Raw genomic sequence first — 25,400 nt, 5'->3', positions numbered from 1 at the left:
ATCGCTCATGCGGCGCTATTTACTTTGGGTGGTGTATTTTTGCGTGCTCAGTGCAAAATAGTGCGAGTACCCGACGTCATTAAATCGGTCAAGTGACGTCATTTTATCGGGAACTTGTTGTGGACGAAGTCAGTGGAACGTAAACTAATTTTTTTTGAGTGAAAATCTAAACTTGCATTAATTGCCTAATTTGAGACAGTCACTTGAGTCGTGTTTCTTGTTTTTTTATATATAAATCCTGCCCAAAATAGTACACATAGTCCAGGAAACATGACATAAGAAGAGATTTAACAGGAAGACAAATGTGAATTACAACAACACCAGTTTGCTTTTCACAGCCCTCCGAAAGCCGAAAAAAATATGTGTATAACGTAACAATGATAGCAAACAAAATGAATGGTCATACTAATGTTTGTGTGTACGTTGTTCCTCTGACTGTGCTGATAACTATGTGTCTATGGACTGTGCATAAGGCGGAGAGTCGAGCAATAAACAAAACAACAGAAATGTTGGAAGCTGAAATCAAAAAGAGCAAACTTTTAGCTAAATGGCAGCTTCAAAAAGAAGTAGACATGAAACTAGATGTGGAGAAGTTAAAACCGCCGGATCATCTGGGAGGTGTCAAAATGGAACAAGATGGACATTTTAACAAAGATTATCAAAAGGAGGTATTTCTTGGAAATCATCAAAATGGAGTGGAACAAGAAGTAGAGTCAAAATTACAAGACATCTTTATGAAGTAAGATTTAATTCCTTTTGGGTTCTCACAGGCTCACATGGTTAAAGATCTGGCTCGCCCTGATCATTAGGCCTTGACCAATGAGCTGACATGTCCCAATCCACTGTGCGTTAAGGTTTGTCATGCCGGTGCATCGGCATGATCAATGGTTTACTCGACCCATTAAACCTGACTGTTGTGACAATTCTTGGACAATTTCCTGAACTGCTAGAGCTCCAAAATTGACAGTTCTGGTTCTTCCTTTGGCGCTTCAGAGGTACTGCTTGGCCCAATGTCAGTTCATGGTTAAACAGTACTGTGACTGGATGGGCTGCCATGTCTGGTTCATTTAAATGACATTCCAGCGAGGCAGCACATTTAGTATGTTGGCATTGAGACTGGCTTGCGATATTTATTTCTTTGACTGGTGTTCTATGCCATACTCAAGAATTTTTTTGCTTTCTCTTTACAGACATCTTCCATATTTGTACATTCAAGCTGAACTTTACCTCCCATGCCATTGAGTTACTAAGAAACAAATTGTTTTCCTCAGCTTGTCAGTCAAGAGAAAGGTGTGACGGCCAACAAATTTATTTATCTGATTGGTGTTTTACGCTTTACTCAAGAATATTTCACTTATACGACAACACCATAGCAGCCTGCATTATATTGGGAGGAAACCAGGCAGAGCTTGGCTGAAACCCATGACCATCCACAAGTTGCTGACAGGCCTTCCCACATACATATGAAGAGGAAGCCAGCATGAACAGGGCACAGCGACCACATGGAGAGGCTTGCAGTAAGAGACACCTCATGGAAGGACTGTTGAAAGTGACATTTGATTGCTGTCATAATCCGCACATCATTTTGACCCCCTCATCAGAATTCATTATTTCATTAGAAAATGTCACAAAAGGTGACATCATCATAAAATAATGATAATGAAAAGTGAAAATTGTTCTGCCACCAATATTCATTTTTGAAAGTACTGGAACTCGAAACAAAAAACATTAACTTGAAACCCAAGCACATATCATTCAACATCGGAGTAAACGTCAGACTGGGATTACTTAATGAACACTTAAATAGGCTGATTTATGAACAATGATTGGTCTTCTCATTCTCAAGGATCTGTAACCATTTAAGGAAACCAGGGTGTTCAGGAGTGTGTAAAGCAGCACCCTTTGCTGGAGCCAAACTATTGAGAGCTGGAATTGTGCTTGTCACCTCAGTGTGACACCAAGGCTGAGATATCAGACCAGCTCTTTAGCAAAATTTAGTCTCTGTCTAGTTCTGTTCCCCCACATTCTTGACTGCCGCAATAAACCACAGTGGCCTGTCTTTAAATCTGGTTGCAATACTATGTCAAGTGCATTTTCTTTGGTGACATAGCCCTTCACTATATGTTCTAATGGAAGTTACACCATGTGGGCTATATTTTCATCATCAAGAAACTGAATAGTTTTCTCTAGACTTGCTTTGCAGGAATTCACAAGAAGCTTGTCCATATCTGCTATAATTAAACTGTTGCTCTAGGTGAAGGGTTTGATTCATATAGCAGTGAACAGGTGTTTGCGATTCCATGTTTATTATTTTACTTGTCAGAAACAATGTGTATTGTAATAAAACTATAAGCTTGGATGTGTCTTTTTTTTGATGGGAACTAAGCAGATTTCCCTAGTTTTGGATTACATGAGTGATAACAAGAAAGCGATTTTTGGATTCCCAGAGAAAGTGGAAAGTATTGAAACCCCATCAGTCAGATTTTCTTTCTAGATGAGATAATGCACTCTAGTGTAAGCATACAATGTTGTGGATAAAAGTGATTAAAATACAGAAAAATGCAAATTAAAAAGTGACTATTATTGATAAACATGTGAAGTAATACATGACTTAAGATGTGTAAATTATACACAATGTGTGGATAGAAGTGATATCAGACAATCTCCTTTTCTTTCAGTGCAGATGAAAATAAAGATGATTTTTTATCCCCTGATGAAGTTGAAAGATGGATTGGACAGAAAATCCAGGAACATTTGGATGAAGCACTAAGTGAAAATAATAGAATTTTTAAATTATTGGATCCAGATCACGATGGTGAGTTTTCTGTGAATTACAGTCAAACTGGGCTGCCTGACCCATTAATAGGTGATTTTGAGACAAAAATTCACAACAGCTATCGTGACCTTTGAACTACATTTGACACGGTAATGAATTTAACTCTGTAATGTAGTATATACATAGAAATATAGTCTTGCATGTTGATACCGTAGACAAATTGCATTGAAACATGAATAATGGTCTTCAACTTGTGAACATTAAACTGCAGCGGCCCTATGGATATCAAATTTACAGCTTATTGTCACTAAGACCTTACAAAGAGTGAGAGTGGAGGAAAGTTTACAAATTCCCTGTCCAAGCCCGGATTTCAACCCACACCTCATATTTCCAAAGGGTTGAAGGCAAGCACCTTAGCAACTGACCATGGCCTGCTCCAATGTTTTTGTAGACATGATAGTCTTACTATGATTATAATGACCATGTGCTGATTGTGTTGACAGGTTTTATCACGTGGAACGAGTACTTCAAACAGTTCCTGGTGGTTCATGGTCATGACAGTGACCGAGCTGAGAAGCACCTGGCAGATTACGATACAATAGAGCTGGAGCAGTCAGGTAATCAGCAAACTTTTTAAAAGAAAAGACAACACTAGACCAAATGTATTTTTATAAAAATGCATCAATAAAGTTTCACACAATAAGTTTGAAAAGCATAACTTTATCTTTGTGATATTGTACAACTGAGATATCACAGTTTAAAGTAAGCAAGATCACTCACATTTATTGATACAATCGAAAGTGGCGCCATGGTATCCGTTTTATCCAATCAGGTGCAAGTCGAGGACGCATCTATTTCCATTTAAGTTGATGTCCCACCCGTCTCTCTAAATAACTGTTTATATTATTTGTTGTCTTTACTTATATATACCGTTTCCTCATACATAGGTGCCCACTGTCTCTATTTACTGTCCTGAAAATTTGCGCCATAAAGTGTGTATTGGGAGCTAGTAAAAATCATTAAACGTTAGTTTTGGTGCTAAAGCTTATATTTTTCTAGTACATGTAGGATATAAGTTGAATATACAGTATTGGTCAGATACAGTAGTAATTGTTTAAAACTCATGCTAGTTTCCTCTCCGGTTGTATGTGGGTAGGTCTTGACAGCAACCTGCAGGTGCTTATGGGTTTCCCACAGGCTCTGCCTGGTTTCCTCCCACCATAATGCTGGCCGCTGTCGTATAAGTGAAATATTCTTGAGTACGGCATAAAACACCAATCAGATAAATAAATAAATTTCTTAGCTGTTACAACTTTCTCTTTATTGACGTTTGCACAAACTGAGAAAAACATTTGTCTCATAATAACTCAATGGCAGCTGATGTGAAATTGAATAGAATGACCTCAGCGTGAATGTGCAAATATGGAAAATGTCTGTAAATGAAACTGTAATCCTCTTTCTCTTTTCTCCTGTATATATGCCCATATTAGGGGTGCCAATAAAAAAATGGGACTGTTCAGCTAGATTTTAACCAAGCGAACAGTCTTCGAGGCAATGTACAGAACCATATATGCAGTAAAATTGGGATGTCATTCGCTTTGCTGCCATTGCACATACTTGTGTTTTATAGTGTGTGTTATGCTTACCACCGAAAAGGATTTCAATCCAAAACCCAACTAAGCAAAGCAGCTGCGCCTGGCATCAGAGCATGAACCTGTTCATTTCCTTTTTCTCAGACAAGGACGAGTTGATGCGCTACAAGTTCCGTTGGTCTGACGCTGATAAGGCACCAGTGGATAACAGATTGTCAGCCAATGAGTTCCTGGCCTTCCGCCACCCTGAGCACAGTGCCTTTATGCTGAACTCCATGGCAAGTGACATCATGAGAGCAATAGGTGAGATCTCCCACAATTTTTGGAGTGATAAAAAAGACAGGAACCTTTCTGTTAGCTTGTTTCCAAGTATTGGGAGGAATGGGGTTCGCCGACGATATACAAAGGGAAGCAAATCTTACTCATGAGCTCATGAAACAGTAGTGCCCAGTACCTGTATGACTGATTACAATAACATAACAAGTTCATCATGAACAGTCATAGATGGCATTGTTATTCATGTAGGTAGAGGGCTCTGTTGTTACAAATTTCCTTCCCTTGTAGGTAGCTAGAGAACAGCACTGTGATGATGTGGGAATTTCTCTTTGTCTGTGTCAGTTTCCAGATGGATTTCTTTTATGAGGCTTGGGTTAGGTGAACAGTCTCCATGTATTTCGATGTGTTGTTGAGGTCAGACTACAGTACATAGTTTGTTACGTTCAAGGTCAAGAATATGTCTTGAGGGCTGGGTTTTACTTTGTGGATTTTCATCCAGGAAACCAACATGTTAAACTTTTTCGGCAGATTGTATTGTCTTACATACAGTGAGCTATCCTTGGCTGCTCATAATTTTTGTCTTGATGACAGCTGTTGTGAAGTACTGCTAGGTATTGTGTGAGAAAGAAGCGAAAGTGTTGAGATGCATTGTCTAGTAAAAGGGAGAGAAGGGGATAAGTGCAGCGATGCCAGGTCTGGTACATGTATGTAACTCACTGTGATGACATACAGCAAGGTATTGTGTGAGAGCAAAGGGAAAATAAGGAGGTGCCTGGTCTGGTAAAAGGTGTAAATCGCCATTGTGAAATACAGCAAAGTGTTGTGTGAGAGAGAGAGGGGGGAAAGTGTGGAGGCGCAGGTCTGGTCAGAGGTGTAGATCGCGATTTTAAAGTACAGGAAAGTATTTTGTGTGAGAGAGAGACCGGAAAGAGTGGGGGTGCCAGGGCCCAGTTTTACAAAGCGGTGACATTATTTTATATTTTGTACATCACTATTACCGTACCATTGTACTATATGTGTTATTATTGTACATGTACGACATTTTGTGAAAGTGGGCCCTGACCTGGCAAAAGGTTTAAATCACTGTTTGTGTACAGAAGTGATGGTGTCTGGGTCTTGTCAAGTTTTTGCTCAACCTTGTGACTTTTGAAATATACTCTAGTTCTGTCGATTGAGGAAATGATGTTAAAGATCATATGAGTTACAGTTAAACATATTCCAGGTTAAGCTTTTCTGTTCAGCTCAAAGATACCCTCATATGTTGAAAGCATTCCTTGATGCTCACATCAGTATTGGCTATCAATGTATCTTAGCAACTGTATACTCAGTCTTTGACAATGTTCCTGTATTTGATTTCTATTCATCAGATAAAGACAAAAGTGGCAATTTGACAGTATTCGAATTCATTGCTTTGCCGGATGCGGAAGTTCTTGAGCCAAAGGACAGAGAAATGGATAGACATTGGCAGATGGAGAGAGAAAGAGAGTTCCATGCTGTCATTGACGCCAATAAAGATGGTATTGTCTCCTTGGAAGAACTTAAGGTGAGACAAAGTTTGAAAGTAGAAACTACTTAACTACAAAGTTCAGCTGCAAGCAACTTGTCTTGTGCTTTTTCTGGTTTATGGTCTAATCTGTGTTGTCAACATTCCACTACAAGTTAATCAGAGGTAAATAACCAAAAATTTTGACCATGGCTAAATTGAAGAGTTCTTTGATCTGAGAAAGGAGATTTTGAGGTTTGTTTTCAAGGTAGGGTGATATCCCAGTGGAAAAATGTAAGTTTCATTTCCAAACGTAATATCTTCTAACAAAATGCTCTTTTTATGGAGATATGCTTGGTCATTTAAGTACTGTAAATGTTTTGATCTGAAGCCGTGGGAATTCTGCTGTTTTCATGAATTGTCACTATGAAGATGGCTACCACCAAACAGCAAAAGCCTAGCACTACCTCATCCTTTACAGCAGAAGCCTGCCAAAGTGATCACAGATGCAATGTATTGTTATAGGACTGATTGTGCAATGTATATATTGCACAATATAGATATATTGGATCTGTTTGTATTTGTCATTTTTTATTCTATACTTCTATGGAAGCAAGGCATATTTATTTGGGCCTGTCTGTCTGTCTGTCTGTACATGTATGTCCATCTGTATATGTATGTCTATATATGTCTATTCACTTTCCCTGCATTAACTGGGGTAAATATTGTCCAATTTCGATATTTTGTGTTTAGGTTCACTTTGTGTGACCTCATATCAAGTTAAAGAATTAAACAACATCCCTGCTTTAGAGTACATATTGAACGATTTCCTTAATTCTGATTTGTCATTGTTTTCAGTGCAACTACTGCTTCCAATATTATTTGATTTGATAGGATTTTGTGTCAAAATTCACTTTCTGAATCAGCAGATTAAGAAACTTTTTGGACCAAGAAACAGCTTGATAAATGCATAACTCTTGCAATATTACAGCATTTGATGTTAATTCTCTAAATGGTTGCTTGCGAGGAAAACTTGAGGTACACAACTTACACGCAGATTAAATGTCTGATTTACTTTTTTCATTATTAACAGGACTATGTTAATCCTCGACACCCAAATCACGCAAAAGTAGAGGCTATCAACTTAATCAAGATGGTTGACAATGATGGTGACAACCGACTCTCCCTAGCAGAGGTGATGGAGAATAAAGAGCTTCTCCTTGGCAGCAAAATGGTGGATACAGGACGAAGTTTCCATGACGAATTTTGAAAAGATGGCATGCTCAAAGCGTGTATTTTGTGAAAAACTTTATTTATAAGCTATTCAGACAGACAAGGCTTTCACTTCTTTTTGACTGATTTTAAGTGGTTTATTTTTTACATGTTCTTGACTATTTCATTTTGGCCTTCTGGAGATACAGGTAAAATGGATCCAGGCTCCCTCCATCATACCGAGCCATGAACAGATATTTTTATACCGTGTTAATTAAGATATTAGGCCAGAATCAAAATCTTTCAGGGTCCTTAGCCTGTGTGATTGTTTTTTTTTTATTTCTTGGTTGAAATTATCTCCATTGAATTCAAAATATCCCAATACTTTACATTGTTGGAAAATGATAAAAACATTAAAATACATTGTTTTTGTTTTAGGATCATTTACAGCTTTAGTTATTTATCGTTATTTTCAACTTTTTTTTGAGTATCTTTTGTTTTACATTTTGTTTTCTTTTCTATTCTGCATACAATGGTACACATTATAAGGCATTTCCGTAGTTATTACTTGTTATGAATGAAATTTTGTGTTGCATTTTGAACCAAAGAATTTCAACTGAACAGAAAGACGTAAACAGTGAATGTATTATTGTTTTATTAAGCGTGTTTGAAACTTGAACGTGATGGACAATACTGACCGAGTATGCGTGTAATAAAATTCTGAAAAGTTAAAAATTTTCAATAAGTCTCATATTGGATTGATGAATGGCTGCATGTAGTCATTGGACTACTTAATCATATGCACAAACCATTGCTCCAATGGTTGCGAGTGTTGCAGTGACACTTATATACACATAACTTTACATATGCATTGTACACGTACATGTAGTTTATGAAACTCCAAGATCGGAAGTCTAGAACGAATGTTTGCACATGTGCAAAGTTTCAGGCTCATTTTGCCCAACAGTCTTACGCAAGTCCTGCTGCGTCTACTATTGTGGGTGTTGATCAGCTTTTAGGAATATGCAAAATGTCTCCTTTGTCCCCATCCTTGTAAGAAAGTCAATACCGTAACTGCATGAATAACTTGACCTCTGCAGTGTCTGCTTCATGTAGTGATTGTACATGGATGTTGTATTAAAGCTACATGCTTTAGCTGTAACAAGGTTACTTCTTATCTGATAGTGACAGCAGCAAGGGTCTCACATTTCTGATAGGTCACAGGTTTAAGGTCCAAGAAGGAAAATATAAGATGGCAATAGCTTGCTCATCCAGGTAAGATATTGTGTTAGCTGCAGACAATTGACCTCTGACCCTTGAGGTCAGAGGTAAGCATCCAGGCTTGATGGTTCAGCCGTATCTTCACGTCAGGAGGTTTGTCAAGTAACTGACGCCAGGCGGTGGTTTACTCTGGTTTCTTCCTGTCCTGAACCTGGGGCCTCCGTGGCTCAGTCGGTTAGCGCGCTAGTGCAGCGTAATGACCCAGAAGCCTCTCACCAATGCGGTCGCTGTGAGTTCAAGACCAGCTCATGCTGCCTTCCTCTCCGGCCATACGTGGGAAGGTCTTTCAGCAACCTGCGGATGGTCGTGGGTTTCCACCCACCATAATGCTGGCCGCCGTCGTATAAGTGAAATATTCTTGAGTACAGCGTAAAACACCAATCAAAAAAAAAAAAAAAAAAAAAATCCTGTCCTGAACCTGTTCACTTAAGTTAGGTTATATGTTAAGTGAAAAATTACTCAGTATGGTGATAAACATCGAACTTACCATACCTTCTCAATAATTACAGGCACTCGCTAATTGATACGCACTGAATGTAAGTGAGTAGATCACGGAATTCTCCCGTGAAGCACTCACGGCAGGTGCTATCAACGTGTCAGCTCCAGTATAGGCCCACCCAACCAGGCTTATAAAGCCAGCCTTTCATGACAGCTTATACACAGCAACTGGAGATAAGAGCCTATGAAGCTTGCATGTTTAATGAATACCTTGTTGTGTTTACAAGTTTCCGTTTTGTGAATGTGCAATAAATGATAACAGTATCAAACATGCTGACAACAGCAAGTGTATGACATAAAGCTTCTCAAATAAACTGTCGTGGATTGTATATGTATATACTACTGTTATATTGTGTTGTGTTTCCATGCTATGGTGTCTGCTGATAAGTTTAAAGTATATAACATTGTCACCAGGTTTTCATTCACTGAAGGAGTGTAGAATTTGACGAGCAGGTTTTTGTGATCACTGTAAATGGAGAAAACATCTGATCTCTTCAGCCTCAAGTAAATTTCGTGTTACAAAGACTTACAAACTGATCTCATTTTCAGAAAATCACTACTTTAAACATTACACTGAGAAATTTATTGTATGTTTTTTTTATATATATATATTTGGGCTTAATAACAGGAGCTTTAGCAGAGGAAACAAAACACTTAGTTAGAAGGAAGCTACCATTAGTTCTGCAGGACCCATCATCCTGATAGACATGCAGTCACAAGTCTATGCATGAGTGCCTCTAAGGTCCAGATAATGTACCTGGAACATGGGCTTAAAAACAATCTGTACCATTTGAGATGTCAGTTGAAAATAAAATTATAAATGCTTTTTTAAATATTTAATTGGGGTTTGAAGTTGTATTGAAGAATTTTTATTTTTTCACTCGGGTACATTAACTTTAAATTGGCAGCGATACATTTTCACCATCACCTGTATTTGATTGTTTAACACCATGCTGAAGAATTTTTCATTTATCCAGTGGCAGTCAGTTTTACGTGTGGAGAAAACTGGAGTTCCCGTCATAACCCACATGCCACTGGCAAGTTAGTGAGAAACTTTACCCATATGTGATGTACAGAGATGTAATAAATATTAGCGGGTAACATTCCCCAGTGAATGTTAGACATCTGTGGCTCAGTTGGTTAGTGCGCTAGCGCTGCGTAATGACCCAGGAGCTTCTCACCAATGCAGTCATACTGAGCTTAAGTCCAGCTCATGCTGGCTTCCTCTCCAGCCGTAAGTGGGAAGGTCTTCCAGCAGCCTGCAGAAGGTCGTGGGTTTCCCTCGGGCTCTGCCCTGTTTTCTCCCACCATAATGCTGGCCGCCATTTGTATAAGTGAAATATTCTTAAGTACGACGTAAAACACCAATCAAATAAATAATAAGATACCCTGACCAAGGCCAAGGCTGAACCTGCATCCCATTTGTCACAGCAATTGAAAGACAAGCATTTTAGTCTCTTAGCCACAACCTGCTTCGTCACCTATTTATACATGCACCTGTGATTTTTTTTCCAAATTCGCTAATCAAATCAGATTTTCTCTATTTACCAAGAAAAGCTTTCAGTAAATATCAGACTGGTACCTGTACTATTTATGGTGTTAAACTGATTCTGAAGTTAAAAAACTTATGTAAATTTTAGAAATTTTGTAAGTTACTGAATTTGAAATAGAACACATACAAACAAGGCAGATATTTTGTGAAAGGTAATTATTTGGGCTATTCTAAATTAACAGTAGAAGCTCAACTGGATTTGACATTATCGATTTTGTGCGAAATATCTCTGATATAGTTTAAATACAAGCATGACAGTTGTACAATCCTTTGGCAAACACCACACCAAACACGCAGAATTTATGAAGTGTCAGTTTATTCTGTATCAGTTATATGTATGTAACAAGGTTAAAATCTGGCGACTTCTACAGTAACACTAGACCGATTTATTAGGAAGGGTTTAATAGACCTGGTATGTCATCCAGATTCAAAACAATAAACAAAACAATGTGATGATGTGACATGTGGTGATAGGGTGATACACAGATTGACAAAGAAATGGTACTTGGACACAGAATGGACATGGACAGTAAGTTCACAAAATAACAGAGCAGGATATACCATCTACAGAGCTTACTAGCAAGATAGCATAAGAAAAGTATAGGAAGTTTAGCCTTAAGAGCTTTTAGCAAGAGGACAACCCAAGCATATTAAGTTAGGATTTCACAGCTTGCGAGCAAGTTAGGCATTCAGAGCTTACTAGCAAGTTAGGTTTTCAGAACTGGCTAGCAAGTTTGGCTTTCAGAGCTTGACAGCAAGTTAGGCGTTCAGAGCTTGCTAGCAAGTTTGGCCTTCAGGGCTTGCTAGCAAGTCAGTCTCTCAGAGCTTGCTAGCAAGTTAGGCTAGAGGATGGTTGAAGTATAGCGTGTGAAGCCATCTACAGTCTAAGATGAAGAGGGTTAAAGTTCATAAAAAAAAACCAACAAAGCTCATGAGATACACTATTGGAAATTTGCTACGCCGGCGAGTTGAGATTCTGTAAAGGCCTCATCCGTGTCTTCCTGCCAGACATGTGTGTTTTGGCTGACCCCTGTCCCCTCCTGTGTGACTTGGGGGTCTCTGTAAGGCTGCGAGAATCACCTGTCTTGTCAACAGCATCTGTCTGTGGCTCATTCTCGGCATCAGAATCTGGCGGAGAAAGTATCACACTGATTAGCAACATCAAAGTAAACTGGACTCGAATATGTATGTATGTATGTATGTGTGTGTGTATGTATGTATGTATGTATGTATGTATGTATGTATGTATGTATGTATGTATGTATGTATGTGTGTATGTATGTATGTGTGTATGTGTGTATGTATGTGTGTATGTGTGTATGTATGTGTGTATGTGTGTATGTATGTATGTGTGTATGTATGTATGTGTGTGTGTATCTATGCTCGTGCTTTGCGTGATACTAAAAACATTAGGTCTGCGTACATACGCCGTGTCTTCTTGTGGCAGGGCAAGTTCATCCTCTGAAAGTGCTGCCACATATCATGCCAAAGACACCAGACACGGCAACCCTAACATTCGTAATATCTATGATTATATAAAAAATATAAATTTGATCAAAATCCAGGTTGAATTCATTTGTTAACTGAAAAGACCAAATTCTACTGTAGATATATTTATTAAACATATGCCACATCCTTATTTATAACATTATTACACAAAGGCAATATATGCCAAGAGGTGGTGTCAAATACCCACCATACAAGAATTATTGTCAAGTGTCTTTTTCTCTTTAAAGAAAAGTCGCCCAAAATAATATTGAAAACCACATTTACAACTAACTTTTTGCACTCTTTCATCTGATGTTTATGTAATTTTTATGTTTTCTGCACAGTTACTGTAAGTACACCCATAACATGAAGCCGTACCCTAATCACCAAATGAACACATGGAAATCGGGGGTACTGTGACTGTGACAAACTGTCCCCTCCCCCCCACCCCTGCCACCAAATTTATACAACTACACACAAGAAATGAGATGCATACAAGTAAGCACAGAATTGTGCCAGTATAATAAACAATGATCGGCATGACACAATATGATCTGCTTGTGACATAGAAAGTACTTAATCATACATTTTACCATTTTCACCATTTCCCCCAGATTCTTAACAGGCAATTTCTGCTCAGAAATCTTTGTTTTGGATTTCACTGTTTCCCCCAGATTCTTAACAGGCAATTTCTGCTCAGAAATCTTTGTTTTGGATAAAGCATCTCAAAGTACGTTGATCAGAAAACCATACATAAATGCATGCTGTAACAATAAGACATGTCTTACTTCTCAAGGACTTGTCCACTTCAAACAGTTCTAGATCGCTCTCCTCATCAGAATCAAACAGCACGGGCTTGGTCTTCCGCCCACCTCTCTTTGGCTGAGCACGCTCCTCTACCTCGCTCTCTTCTGACTGATTGTCCTCTTCGTCCTCCTCACTGTCCACAAATTGCTTTTTACGAGTTGATCGCCGACCCGCCTTTCCACCTGGAGGGGGAGAAAAAAAAAACGATGTCATCATGGAAATGAAGATCCAGGACTTCAAAAGTCCTGTACTCAGGTAATTCTGCTGGGTTAAGGTTATACAGAGGCATACAAATTAGGAAGTAACAAGACATTCACAGAATCCCACCAGCTCACCTGTTATAGCAGTCAATTAGACAATGGAATCAGAATAAAGATAAACATTGTAAAGTGTTGTGGTCATAAAGGCCTCATTGAGCGGAGTTCGTGCACAAAACTGAGGCAGTGGTCTTTGACATGCAAACTGTGAACTGCATGCGGTAATCCATGAACAATTCCAACGCTGTGAATGGCTGAGCAAATGTTGAGTTATGGTAGTAAAAAAAACTTCACTGTGGGGTGTTCGAGTATCAACTTGGTGGAGTGGTCTTTGACATGCAAACTGCTTTCCCTGATTGGCTATACATGTACTATGGGTGACCACTGCTGCCCTCTGATTGGCTGAGCAAATACTCAGCTGACAAAAGTCACTGTCTGCACTGATGGTTTAAACAGTCTGTCAGAGTATAGGAACGCACATGCATCGGCCAGTGTCATAAGCTCCTAGTAATGATAGAGATGTTTAAAGCTTTCTATAAATATTGTGTACACCAGATAAAATTGTATACACCAAGGTAAATTCTGACACTCTACAAGTCTGGTAAAGTAGCTAGAGAGACAAAAAGCATATCTAGATAAGTGTTTGCATAAGAAACTGTATCTCTACAAGAAAGGCTTGTAGAAATCCATGTTTACAGGAAAACAGAATGAAGTCAATCTGAACGTGTGTCCACAAAACAGGAAAATGGTAAAATCGCCAGAGGAACCCAATATCTTTCTTGTTCTCCTACATGTAGATAGGCATCTACATAAAACTTGTAGCCCTACATGAACTTTTCTGAATTACAAAATTGGTAAAACTGGCAGTAAAGTCCATAAAACTTATAAGCAATAAAGTCACAGAAACCCTGTATACAAAAAATTGTAACTCTGTGCGGAGGATTAATATCTGGAGAACATGTTTACTACAGAAAACAAGCTGAACTCGTAAATTTTTGAACAAAGTCTATAAATTAAAAAACATTCACAAAGCCTATAAAACTAAAACCAATAAAACAGTTCAATCTTCCATCAATAGTCCCTTTGTAGACGTACACAGGGGAACAGAAATATAAAAAAAAAAAACAAAAAAAAAAAAACAGAAACAACTTTTTTATCAATGTATGTTGGAGATCCAGGTATGATGAAAATGATGTCATTTCTGAGATGGATTTCAGTTATACAGAAACGATATGCTGCCGAATTACCCTAAAAATTCGACTTAAAAAATGCATTCTTAGAAACAAATAAAGGTGATAAAATATTTCTTTTGGCACTGAGTTATTTCCCCATTTCCGCAGTTGTATATCATTCTACCTTCCAAACAAACCTTTAATTCTCAGAATATGAGTACCGATAACTTAGTAATCTTTGCAAATTTAGGTCAAATGCACTTAGTTCACATTTTGGAACAACAATATTATGTGCCTAATTGGTATTCCTCTTCACCTGCTTTCCTGCCTTTGGCCGGAGTTTTCTTCCCCCTGGATTTCCTGCTTGCCGCCTCCGAGGCTTGACTGGCTTTCTCGGCCACTTCATCTTCCTCCAGACCTTTTCTGTGACACTGTTCTACACGCTCCTCCAGCTCCTCAGCTGCTGCCTGACAACATCATCAACAGGGACAGTTGTACAACGCATCATAACATACAACATCATCAACAGCTGTCATGTAGTTGTACAACATACCACAATTACAACAGTGTCAACACTTGAAGATGTACCATACCCAACGGCATCAATCCCCTGCTAATACAGCATTCATGAGATGGAGATAAACCACAGGCTTACACCTACCTTTGCCTCTGGTTTGGAGAAGCCCTTCTTGGCATTGGCCAGGATTGAAGAGAAACACTCATAGACAGTGTCATCAGCCAGCTTATCAGCATAACACGCGAAGTTCTCTTGAAGCTTTCTTAGTCCCTTCTCACTGTACGACAACAACGAGAGGCAGAAGGACAGGTCTCGCCACTGACGCTCCGTCCTAGCAATCATAAACAGTGTGCTGTTACGTCAGGTTTGTTAGGTACGTGGTGAGATGAAATACCATGGTTTTGTACTCCCTTCTTGTAATGAGCGGAGTATAAAATACCAATCAAATAATTACATACATGTATTTGACATTTCATAACGGCTGTATTAGGCTGACAAAGAAAAAAAATATGATATAGAGAAAAGAAAAAAACCTCTGTGCAGTAGTTTGTTTTGAAAATAAATTTTGCTCAAGTTGTGTTTCAGTTAGCAAAATTAGCCTGGGAATGACATCAATTGTAGCGCAATTCTGGTCTTTCCCTATGAGAGTAAATTAAAATCAGTTTCTGATTTCTAACAGTAAAAAATAATCATTGTTTTGTTGCATAAAAGGCTTTTATTTGCAGTTAAACTCTGCAATAACTTCACTTCGATCATTCTATCCCATGTTTAATCTCTTGTCAAAACAATGTTCATGCAGAAGAATATCATTATGAACTCAACAGCTTGTGTCATAACATGGTGCTTTATATATATTTCACTCTATGGATGTAATATGGCTGAGAAAAATGCGAGTAAAAGCAGAGCAAATTTTACCTGCAAATTATAGCGTTGTACAAAAAGAAATCAAGTTGTTTTTTTTATTAGAAAGGAATCCAATGGAGTGGTGCTAACAGTTGAATGTGAACTTGCTTTAAGCCATGCTTAAGGAGGGGAAGGGAGATGTTCCAGTTAGGCTGTAGAATTCGGCTACACCAGACGATACTTATAGACAGGTAAACACTTGTGCGGGGGTAAGTACTACACTTAGTTAAAGGTGCACTTCACACAGAAGCTATAGCCTTGCATCCTCCAATCTGTGGCGATTCTGACTTCAGGCCGGCTTTGTGATATTGATGACACACAGAAACAGGTATCCATACAAACCTTGTGGGTCTGAACCTGTGACACAGCTTCTCCACCAAACTCTCACAGTGCTTGTCCTTCTGGATGAATGAGAACAGGTACCTACAACAGCCCAATCACGAGAAGTCACAGACGGTCACGGAATTCATGATATGGGCAAATTCAAGAGAATAGTCTACATATCTTATCACATGTGCTGTATGCAAATATGTTCACATCAATGCTCTACTTCTACAGATTACAACACTAACACATCATTAATTTTCAGATCAGCAAATTAGAAATTATTCAAATACTTTCTACATACTAGTCATAAAGGAAATGACCTACGGTAAATGACCCAAAGTTTCACACACGAGTCACTGTTGTTTACTTTGGCACGATCTGACTTGACAGAAGATGACAGAAAAGAGTGGTTAGCCCCCCGTCTGTTTCATTGCCCTGCAAGGCACTTTGCAGCTCTGGTTGCTAATCCCTGCAATGTGGGGTCAAGTCACTGACAGTGAGGTGAGCAGGTCTCCTGACTAGTAAGCCTACATGTACATCTCTTAATATACCCATGAATGAAATCGATGAAAGTATCAAGACAGGCCGAGTGTATTACAAACCTTTAAATTCCAAACATTCTGAAAGCATGACAAACAAAATGCACACGGTACACTGCAGATAAACCAATTATTCTGGTTAGGCCTACATGGAAGTCCCCTCACACCGTTATCTGGTGAACGGTTGCATGCAACGAATATGTGTACAAATGTATTTTAGCTAAAAACAAATTTCACTGAGAAATATCTGTCATCAGCTTCCTGTGTCCATGTAATTCCGCAATTTAGAACCGGTATGTCAGTCTACATGCAGGTTTTCTTGCGTTACAATCTGAACTGTCAACCTATTGCAGAAGAGTTACCTTTCCCGTGTTTTTAAATCTGGAACACCCTATTTAACACAGAAAACACAGTTTCCGAAAAATACCACGATTAATTTTTACCCCTTTTCAGTAGCACTGTGTGCGAGTCTGGCATATCAGGAGTCAGACAGGGTTGTCTGTGTTGCAGACATATTAAAAGTTCGCACAACACTGACTGGCTATATATTAAAATAAAGTGCATATTCTATGATTACAAGTATGCATATATGCTCAGGTGTCGCCAGCGACAGGTAAGATGAATTTTTTGCCTTTCGTCCGCAAAAATCACGCCATCATCGAGTATAATAGACACGTGGAGATTTTGAGTCGTGTAATTGCAAGTTGTTGTTTTAAAGGCAGTTTGAGTGATCATCTTCTGGTAATTGGTACGTAAATGCTTAGTTTTATCATAGCTTTGTACATGAAGAGCTCTGCATGCATATTCAAGGATATTTGACATGCCACTCCACATGTACAAATCAAAAGGTACTGAGCTGTCATGCTCACGATCATCAATCTCCTGGGAGTTTTCCCTGGAATTCCATTTCATCATGAAATGGCGATCATAAAACAACCTAAGGTGCACCTTTATGTACCAAATCCATTATGCTTAAAACTGAGGAAAACATGAACAGTTGGTTGCAGGAGTAAGACTGACTGAGTGAAGCGTGAACTTGTTTACTACTGTCTACAATCATCTGCTCACTGCCGATGCTCTCCTGCGGCGCCCAGTCAGTAAGAACCACAAACAATGCAGTGAATCCTGGGATACACTTTCCGAGTCCCAAAGCAAAACTTTAGGTCATTTATCGTAAAATTTTGCCATAAAAAGTGCATTCTTAGAGGTGAATAAATGTTGTAAGACTATTCTTGGTGCTTAAACTTACTTTTCAAGTAGGGTATCTTCCTAATTTCCAAACAAATCTCTAAACACCTTAAAGATCAATACAGCTTTGAGAATCAGACAAACTATGCACAGGACATAAACATGTAGCATGTCAGAAAGCCTAGAAGAATAAAAACATTCTCCAGGAAATACAAAGTTTATACATTTTAAGAATAATTTCCATCATGTTTTTTTTCTTCTGTAATTTTGGGACTACCAGTAAAAAACTGTTGGGGCTAGGGTAATATATACGCACCTCATGATGGTTCTAAAGAGCTCTTCATCCACCCCAATGTCAGGGTCTGATAGACGGCTGATCACATCAGGCATTATGTTATACACAGCGTTACCCTGAAGGTGCAACATAGAGGACTGGATTAACAGAGATTCAGTACACAGCAATGGCAATACAAGTTCAACATTATCACATTTTAGCAATGTACTTTATGGTGGAAAATGGTGTGATATTTCTCAGTTGACTAATAGCCTCAACACTGGAGATTTAAGTTCGAAATCTTATATCACCTAAGGTTAAGAAGTCCTACTGTATGATGTGACCTGTCAAAATGTCTTTGATCACATTAACTATAACATGTGTGTCTAGAAAAAAGTTTCACTTTCTTTTAATTTAGATGAACAATGGAAAAAAACTGAGTAGCTCAACATTCGTGAACACGATAAGTGTTTAAAAAGGTTGTCTAACATTTTTCACAAGTCATATGATACAGTAGGACTGTTTTTTGTCTTTAATGCCAAAAGAGTTCAGGCTGGAAACTCCCTTTCCTGGTCAAGTGCATAGATTTCATACATAGGTTACCTCTTTATGTCACAATTGACCAAAACTGACCTTTTTGGAGAGTTCGCTGAAGAAGAGTTTAGCGAGTCCACAGATCTTTTCATTATCATCAACAATACATGTGGCCAGCTCGCTGATCTGACCTTTGACCTTGACCATGTCGTTAAGGATCAGGTGAGAGAGCACCTGCAGCGTGGTCTTCCTCACTTGAGTGGAGGGGTCGCCCAACCTGCATCCAGACAGACAGACATGCATTCACACAGATACAAAATTAGCAACAGCCGAGGACTGTTTCCACGATATGAGTAGAGAAGAAATCAAACATCTCATGTTTGTCCTTACTTCACAAATTTAATTTTTTTGTTTTTAATGTGTAGACGTAAATCTATGTAATTATTTTTTTTAGCTCGAGGCCTCCTATGACTTGAGTTCCCATGTTTTCCTAGATATTAATCAATAGGTACAGTACATGTAAAACAAAGCAAAATCTTCATTTATCCACATATTCCCTAATTCCTCAACCTTTCACATCTGAAACATCAACTTTCAGTGCAGTTTCTGCACCTTTAAAATTTGATTTTGAAGACAAAATTTGATCTGTTTGATGGGCCAATTTCAGGGCTTCAGAAAAATTATTATTTGCTCAGTCTACACAAAATAATGCCCTACAAATATACCTGAATAAACACCTTTAAAACATGTGAAAAGGTTGAAGAAATACAGAAGCCATTTTTTATGTTGGTATCTGGTCTGAAGACAAAGACTGACTTGTTCACATAGCATATGCCTAGTTTATGGAAGCATCCAGATAAGTTTATTTTTAATGAACTTTATTGCATTTGATCAGACCTGGCGTAGAGATGAGGAGTCCATGGCTCTATTAGGTTGGGGAAACGGAAGGTCATGTCTCCCAAGGCTATTATTGTGTTTGCCCGAATCACTGGGTTCTTGGACTTCTCTAGGATGGTGAACAGTAACTGTAGATGGGTTTCACAGAATTCAGAACTGAAAGGCAAGAAAAACATAACCCTGATTTCTTCACAAGTAAAAGCAGGCTAACACTTTGATCTGAGGACAGTGATAAAATATGCATTTGTGTATGCAAAATTAAAAAATAATATTCAACTTTTAACATGTTTTCCCACAAAACTGAGAGAAAGAAGATAAATCCAAAAAACTATATGATTGAATTATAGTTTAATGCGATAGTAAAGACTATTTCATTTATACAATGGCTCGGCCAGTTTTATGGTTGGAGCAAAATGAAGTGCTTAGGGGTGAGCTACAGACCTGTGGTACATTGCTGACTAACTTTCTCATATGTGACCTAACAGATACACACACCATATTTGTGGATGGCAAACTGGTTGTCAGCGAACGTTACCACCAGGAAAATTGCACTTCTGCCTATTTACCTAACCATCATGAACTTGGCAAGGGCGAGACAGGCTGCCGTTCTCAGCTGGGGGTCAGGATACTTGGCCTGGTTTGTACACACACACACCAGCAAGGGGCGTAAAGCCGCTAACAGGCTTAGACCTGTGTAACAAACAGTTATATAGCAATGATGAATGGCACCCTTCTTTCAAAATGCTTGAACATAGAGTTTTTTTTCCTCAGTAACATGTTATCAGTGATATGTTTTAATATAGGCTTAATGACAACTTTTAGCATCTGGGGTTCACATGGTTTTTTTTACCCCCAGAGTGGTCTTTCCGTTGACATACATTTGTTTTCTTTCAGTTTAAAACAACAGAATTCCTATCACAGTACCTGTGACAACATCCTGCTCACAGATTTTCCTGATGTAATCAGCCTCAGCATCTTCAGCCACTGCACCTGTCAGGCCTAGCTCTTCCTCAATTCCCTCTCGTGTGTTGTCCTGCAGTCAAACACCATACCCTTCATGTTACCCTCACCACACCCTTCATGTTACCTTCACTCACAGATGTGTAACTACATGTATGTGTTTACAACTTAAAACAAATATTTGTTTCAGTAGAGATAAATGTGACAGATAACACTTTGTGACTCTGAACAAAAATCTCCCACCTCCCACAAATATTTGTTTCAGTAGAGATAAATGTGACAGATAACACTTTGTGACTCTGAATAAAAATCTCCCACCTCCCACAAATATTTGTTTCAGTAGAGATAAATGTGACAGATAACACTTTGTGACTCTGAATATATCTCCCACCTCCCACAAATATTTGTTTCTGTAGAGATAAATGTGACAAATAACACTTTGTGACTGAACATATCTCCCACCTCCCACAGATATTTGTTTCAGTAGATAAATGTGACAGATAACACTTTGTGACTCTGAACATATCTCCCACCTCCCACAGATATTTGTTTCAGTAGATAAATGTGACAGATAACACTTTGTGACTCTGAATATATCTCCCACAGATATTTGTTTCAGTAGATAAATGTGACAGATAACACTTTGTGACTCTGAATATATCTCCCACCTCCCACAAATATTTGTTTCAGTAGAGATAAATGTGACAGATAACACTTTGTGACTCTGAATATATCTCCCACCTCCCACAGATATTTGTTTCAGTAGATAAATGTGACAGATAACACTTTGTGACTCTGAATATATCTCCCACCTCCCACAAATATTTGTTTCAGTAGAGATAAATGTGACAGATAACACTTTGTGACTCTGAATATATCTCCCATCTCCCACAAATATTTGTTTCAGTAGAGATAAATGTGACAGATAACACTTTGTGACTCTGAACATATCTCCCACCTCCCACAAATATTTGTTTCAGAAGAGATAAATGTGACAGATAACACTTTGTAACTCTGAATATATCTCCCACCTCCCACAAATATTTGTTTCAGTAGATAAATGTGACAGACAACACTTTGTGACTCTGAATATATCATGAAATGAAAATTAACATGTTTTCGTGGATTTATGAAGAGCTTTTAAAATATTTATAAACATCTGAAAGTCGCAGAGAATTCTGCAAAAACCATAAATTCAATACTTGTGCTACATGCATTTCACTCACTGGAGCATTAAATTAGTTTAGAACAAACTGTTTGAAAACGCAGTTCTCTCTCTGACCTTTGACCTGTTGCAGGTGGCTGGGGTTTCAAGCACAGCGCCAGCAGGAGATTTTCGTCCAGCTTTTCTCTCTTTCTTCTCTTCTTGTACGGCATGACGGCGCTTGAGTTCCCCGAACAGGTCACAATCCAGGTAGACGAGCTGACGGAAGGCCACATGACCAGCAAGCGACAGCAGGCGAGTCAGAAAGCCAGCCGGGCAGCCTACAGTAGGAGGATCATGGGAGCTCACTCCGTTCCCAGCCTGATCTTGTGTGGGCTCAGCACTTGGCTGTTGATCATCATTGTTGTTATCTGCTTCAACTATTCAAAAAGCAGAAAACAAAAAGCAGATACAATGAGCACATCTGCCAGTTACTAAACTAGGTAGTGGACTTTGTCCCTTTTTTCTTCACTTGCAAACAAGAAGATAATGACTACTGAAAGAAGAGACAATAAATAACCTAACCATAGTAATTTTGGAAGACAGGTAGAAACTGAACTAAACAGACATGGCAAATTTTTTTCTGATGTGCTTGATAACACTGTAAATAATCTTTTAATCCGAAATTCCTGCGAGTTTATGGGATACGCTGTGTTAGAGATACTGGAAACATGATTTTACGGCTCCCACACTCTACTCTATATGGTAAAAAGGAAAACAAGGATAATGACTAAACAGGAAACACAATCGTGTGCATTCTCAGGCTACAGAAATGTGGCACTCTCATGCTGTTATTATTCACTTATAATTCACCTACAGCCTGCGCCATCTTATATACTTCCCCAGGATTGATCAAGCCCTTTGTGACTTTATTCCTGTCATGCTTTATTTTCTGTAAGTATGTTTTGTAATTATACTTATGGTGAATAAATACAATACACTGTAATACCTTGACAAACTAAGCTGACAACATGGCAGCCCTTTTGATTTTTACAGTGTGGACGATTTTGCTAACTCTGAACTGCCATATCTCACTTATGCATCATAAAAAATAAAATGGCATACTTTTCAGACTTTGGGTTGAGTACTTTATCAGCATATACATACATTTACTCTACAGCTGTCTCCTCCTTTAAATGAGGTTACAAAATCGTGAAGATGGCACTACCTGTAAAATCAGCGCTGGTCTCTGTCTTGGATGCACTGATTATCTCCCCTGCTAGCCTCTTTATGATGTCTGAGCAGATAGTGTCTGGATGTTCACCTAGCCGGTAGATCACATTGACAGCTTGTTCTGCCATGGGGATCCAGTAGGGGTTCTCCAGGTTAGACATACCTAAGGGGCAGATTCACATTTCAATTTCATCCCATTTAATTCACCACAACAGATCCTTTACATGGATGATCAAAATAACCTGGGTCGATCAGATAACTCTTTTACAACATGCCAAAACATGAAGTATCTGTGGTCGAATTTGTTTTAAAGATTCAGGGTAAGTGCTTTTCAGAAGGATAACAAAGAACATCTGAAACAAACTGGGGAAATCTTACCTCCTACCAGAATATCAGCTAAACGCTTAAACATCTCATGATCTTTCTGTAGTCTGAATGGCTCCTTGGAAACTGCTCCTTTTAGCTGAACACAAAAACAGAATAATTCAAACACACAAAAATAAAAATACTCTGGAGATAGCCACTAGCAAATGAAACAAATGAAAGTCCAAGAGGGATAATCACTGACAACAGAATACAAGTACAATGGGGATAATCACTAACAACAGAATGCAAATCCAATGGGGATAATCACTGACAACAGAATGCAAATCCAATGGGGATAATCACTGACAACAGAATGCAAATTCAATGGGGATAATCACTGACAACAGAATGCAAATCCAATGGGTATAATCACTGGTAACTGAATACAAGTCTATTGGAGAAAGCCACTAGTGACAACAGAATACAAGTCCAATGGGGATAATCTGTAACAACTGAATACCAATCCAAGTCCAATCTGGATAGTCACTTTCAAACAGAATACAACTACTCTGCATGTGTCTTTCTTTATTTGATTACAATTTAACATTGTACTAAGATTTAACACCTACTGTAAAACCAGCAGGAGCAAGATTCAAGCAAGCCAAAAACACTTGTAAGAAGATGTAAGCCAGACAACAAAGGTATTGAAATATCCACCAGTATAGAGTGTGTTTTTTGGTTCAATCCCATCACCATCCCCAAGTCAACTCACCTTTTCAGATGACCTTAGTTTTAGGAGCACCAAACATGTGTCCCTGGCCAGCTGGAAGTCAGTCTCTGCCCGGGGTCCCAGCCCTTCCTTCACCAGCACATCGATGTTGCTCTTCACAATCTCTGTCTCTGCCCTGTAAAATTATACATTATACTGTGGTCAAAAATTTAAAATTGACTGATTATGTCAATCCAAAAGTGAATGCCATACTAGTACATAACATGTAAAAGGGTGGAAAAATAGTTGTCGTCCAAAATTGTTTAATTTGTACAAAAATTAGCTTATAGTGCCTTTGGGGGCAAAAATTCAGGAACAGTACAGATGATGAAAGTGTCTCCTGCAGAAACGTGTGTGTTTCACCACTTTCTGTATATTATGGGCAGATAGACATCCACCATTCCTATATCCTGCCATCCTTTTGAACCATGAACAATCAAAAATAAAGCTGTTACCCAACATCCTTGCCGGGATTCACGCGACTACACCTTTACCACTTCTGGTAGCCTGATGTCTATAAAATTCATGATAATGGTAAAAAAACACGAAAAAGGTAAAGGAATGTACTGGATTTGAACCCTACATTGCCAAGCATCATTTACAACTGGCCAAGTACTGAAGACTAGAACAGAGATTAGGCAGCTCTGATCTAATGCTGATACTCAAGGACAAAATACAGAAAGAATACACTATTGTGAAGCACGAAGCCCCCGAGTAATTTACAAAGGAAAAAATATCAAATATTGCTTCCTTTGTTCCTTATTAAGGCTCCAAAGTTTGGCTTTTCTACCTTTACCAGTTTTAGAAATATTGCAAGTTTACGACTTGACCAAGAATAATAAAAATCTGAATAATTTCAAGAGATACTATACTAGGATACTAACGTGGACCCCTAATAAATATTGGCATTGTCTTCATCACAACTTTATTTTAGGGCAAGAAATATTTAACAATGTCTTTATACAACTGGTACACCCACACGTGACAAAGATTTCTTTTTTCAAAGACCTAATATCCTATGTTTTTGACCATTTTTCAAGGGGTATTCAGTTTATTTATCATTTGGAGATTAATGGCACTATTTTGATAAATCATTTAGCATATGAACCGTGAAAATCAAGTACTTTTAACGACTTTCAAATTCTTGAAAACCTTTCAGGTATTTTCAAGCATTTGAAGTGCCAATAGGAACTTGATATATGCTGACATCTCTCACCCTGCAATCATGGAGAGCAGCACCAGGGCTGCACGACTTTCCTCAACCATCGTTGTCGTCTGCTTGAGTGTGAACCTCTCCCAAAGAAGTTGGATCACATGACCATCCACTTCACCGGAGCGGTAAAACTCGCACATCTGCAATAAAAAACAGCGTAGAAATAAATTCACACATGAAATCTTCTTGATGTTTATGAAAT

At 38.5% G+C, this 25,400-nt stretch overlaps 2 protein-coding genes across 2 annotated transcripts in view; one reads left to right on the top strand and one right to left on the bottom strand.

Annotated features, from left to right (window-relative positions):
• Positions 1-115: 115 nt before the first annotated feature.
• On the top strand, positions 116-8,171 carry LOC135475900 (45 kDa calcium-binding protein-like). The gene is made up of 6 exons (XM_064755851.1): positions 116-739; positions 2,679-2,815; positions 3,280-3,393; positions 4,513-4,671; positions 6,012-6,187; positions 7,221-8,171. Exons 1-6 carry the CDS (start codon positions 378-380, stop codon positions 7,395-7,397), a joined length of 1,125 nt encoding a protein of 374 aa, XP_064611921.1. The 5' UTR covers positions 116-377; the 3' UTR covers positions 7,398-8,171.
• A 2,739-nt stretch (positions 8,172-10,910) lies between these two features.
• The window catches only part of LOC135475129 (condensin complex subunit 1-like), a 31,329-nt gene continuing 16,839 nt past the window's right edge, over positions 10,911-25,400 (bottom strand). The window contains exons 20-34 of the mRNA XM_064754889.1: positions 25,202-25,338; positions 23,989-24,121; positions 23,289-23,373; positions 22,906-23,073; positions 21,816-22,117; positions 20,498-20,606; positions 20,140-20,263; positions 19,574-19,729; positions 18,776-18,953; positions 18,185-18,279; positions 16,157-16,237; positions 15,056-15,242; positions 14,711-14,861; positions 12,947-13,147; positions 10,911-11,798 (exon numbers count right to left, since the gene is read on the bottom strand). Coding sequence (XP_064610959.1) covers positions 11,626-11,798; positions 12,947-13,147; positions 14,711-14,861; positions 15,056-15,242; positions 16,157-16,237; positions 18,185-18,279; positions 18,776-18,953; positions 19,574-19,729; positions 20,140-20,263; positions 20,498-20,606; positions 21,816-22,117; positions 22,906-23,073; positions 23,289-23,373; positions 23,989-24,121; positions 25,202-25,338 — 2,280 coding nt within the window. The 3' untranslated portion in view covers positions 10,911-11,625. The remainder of the gene's footprint in view (positions 11,799-12,946; positions 13,148-14,710; positions 14,862-15,055; positions 15,243-16,156; positions 16,238-18,184; positions 18,280-18,775; positions 18,954-19,573; positions 19,730-20,139; positions 20,264-20,497; positions 20,607-21,815; positions 22,118-22,905; positions 23,074-23,288; positions 23,374-23,988; positions 24,122-25,201; positions 25,339-25,400) is intronic.

Source organism: Liolophura sinensis, chromosome 9 (assembly GCF_032854445.1).
Source record: "Liolophura sinensis isolate JHLJ2023 chromosome 9, CUHK_Ljap_v2, whole genome shotgun sequence".
In the NCBI taxonomy this organism is placed as follows: domain Eukaryota; kingdom Metazoa; phylum Mollusca; class Polyplacophora; order Chitonida; family Chitonidae; genus Liolophura; species Liolophura sinensis.
This window is presented reverse-complemented; position numbering and strand designations above follow the sequence as displayed.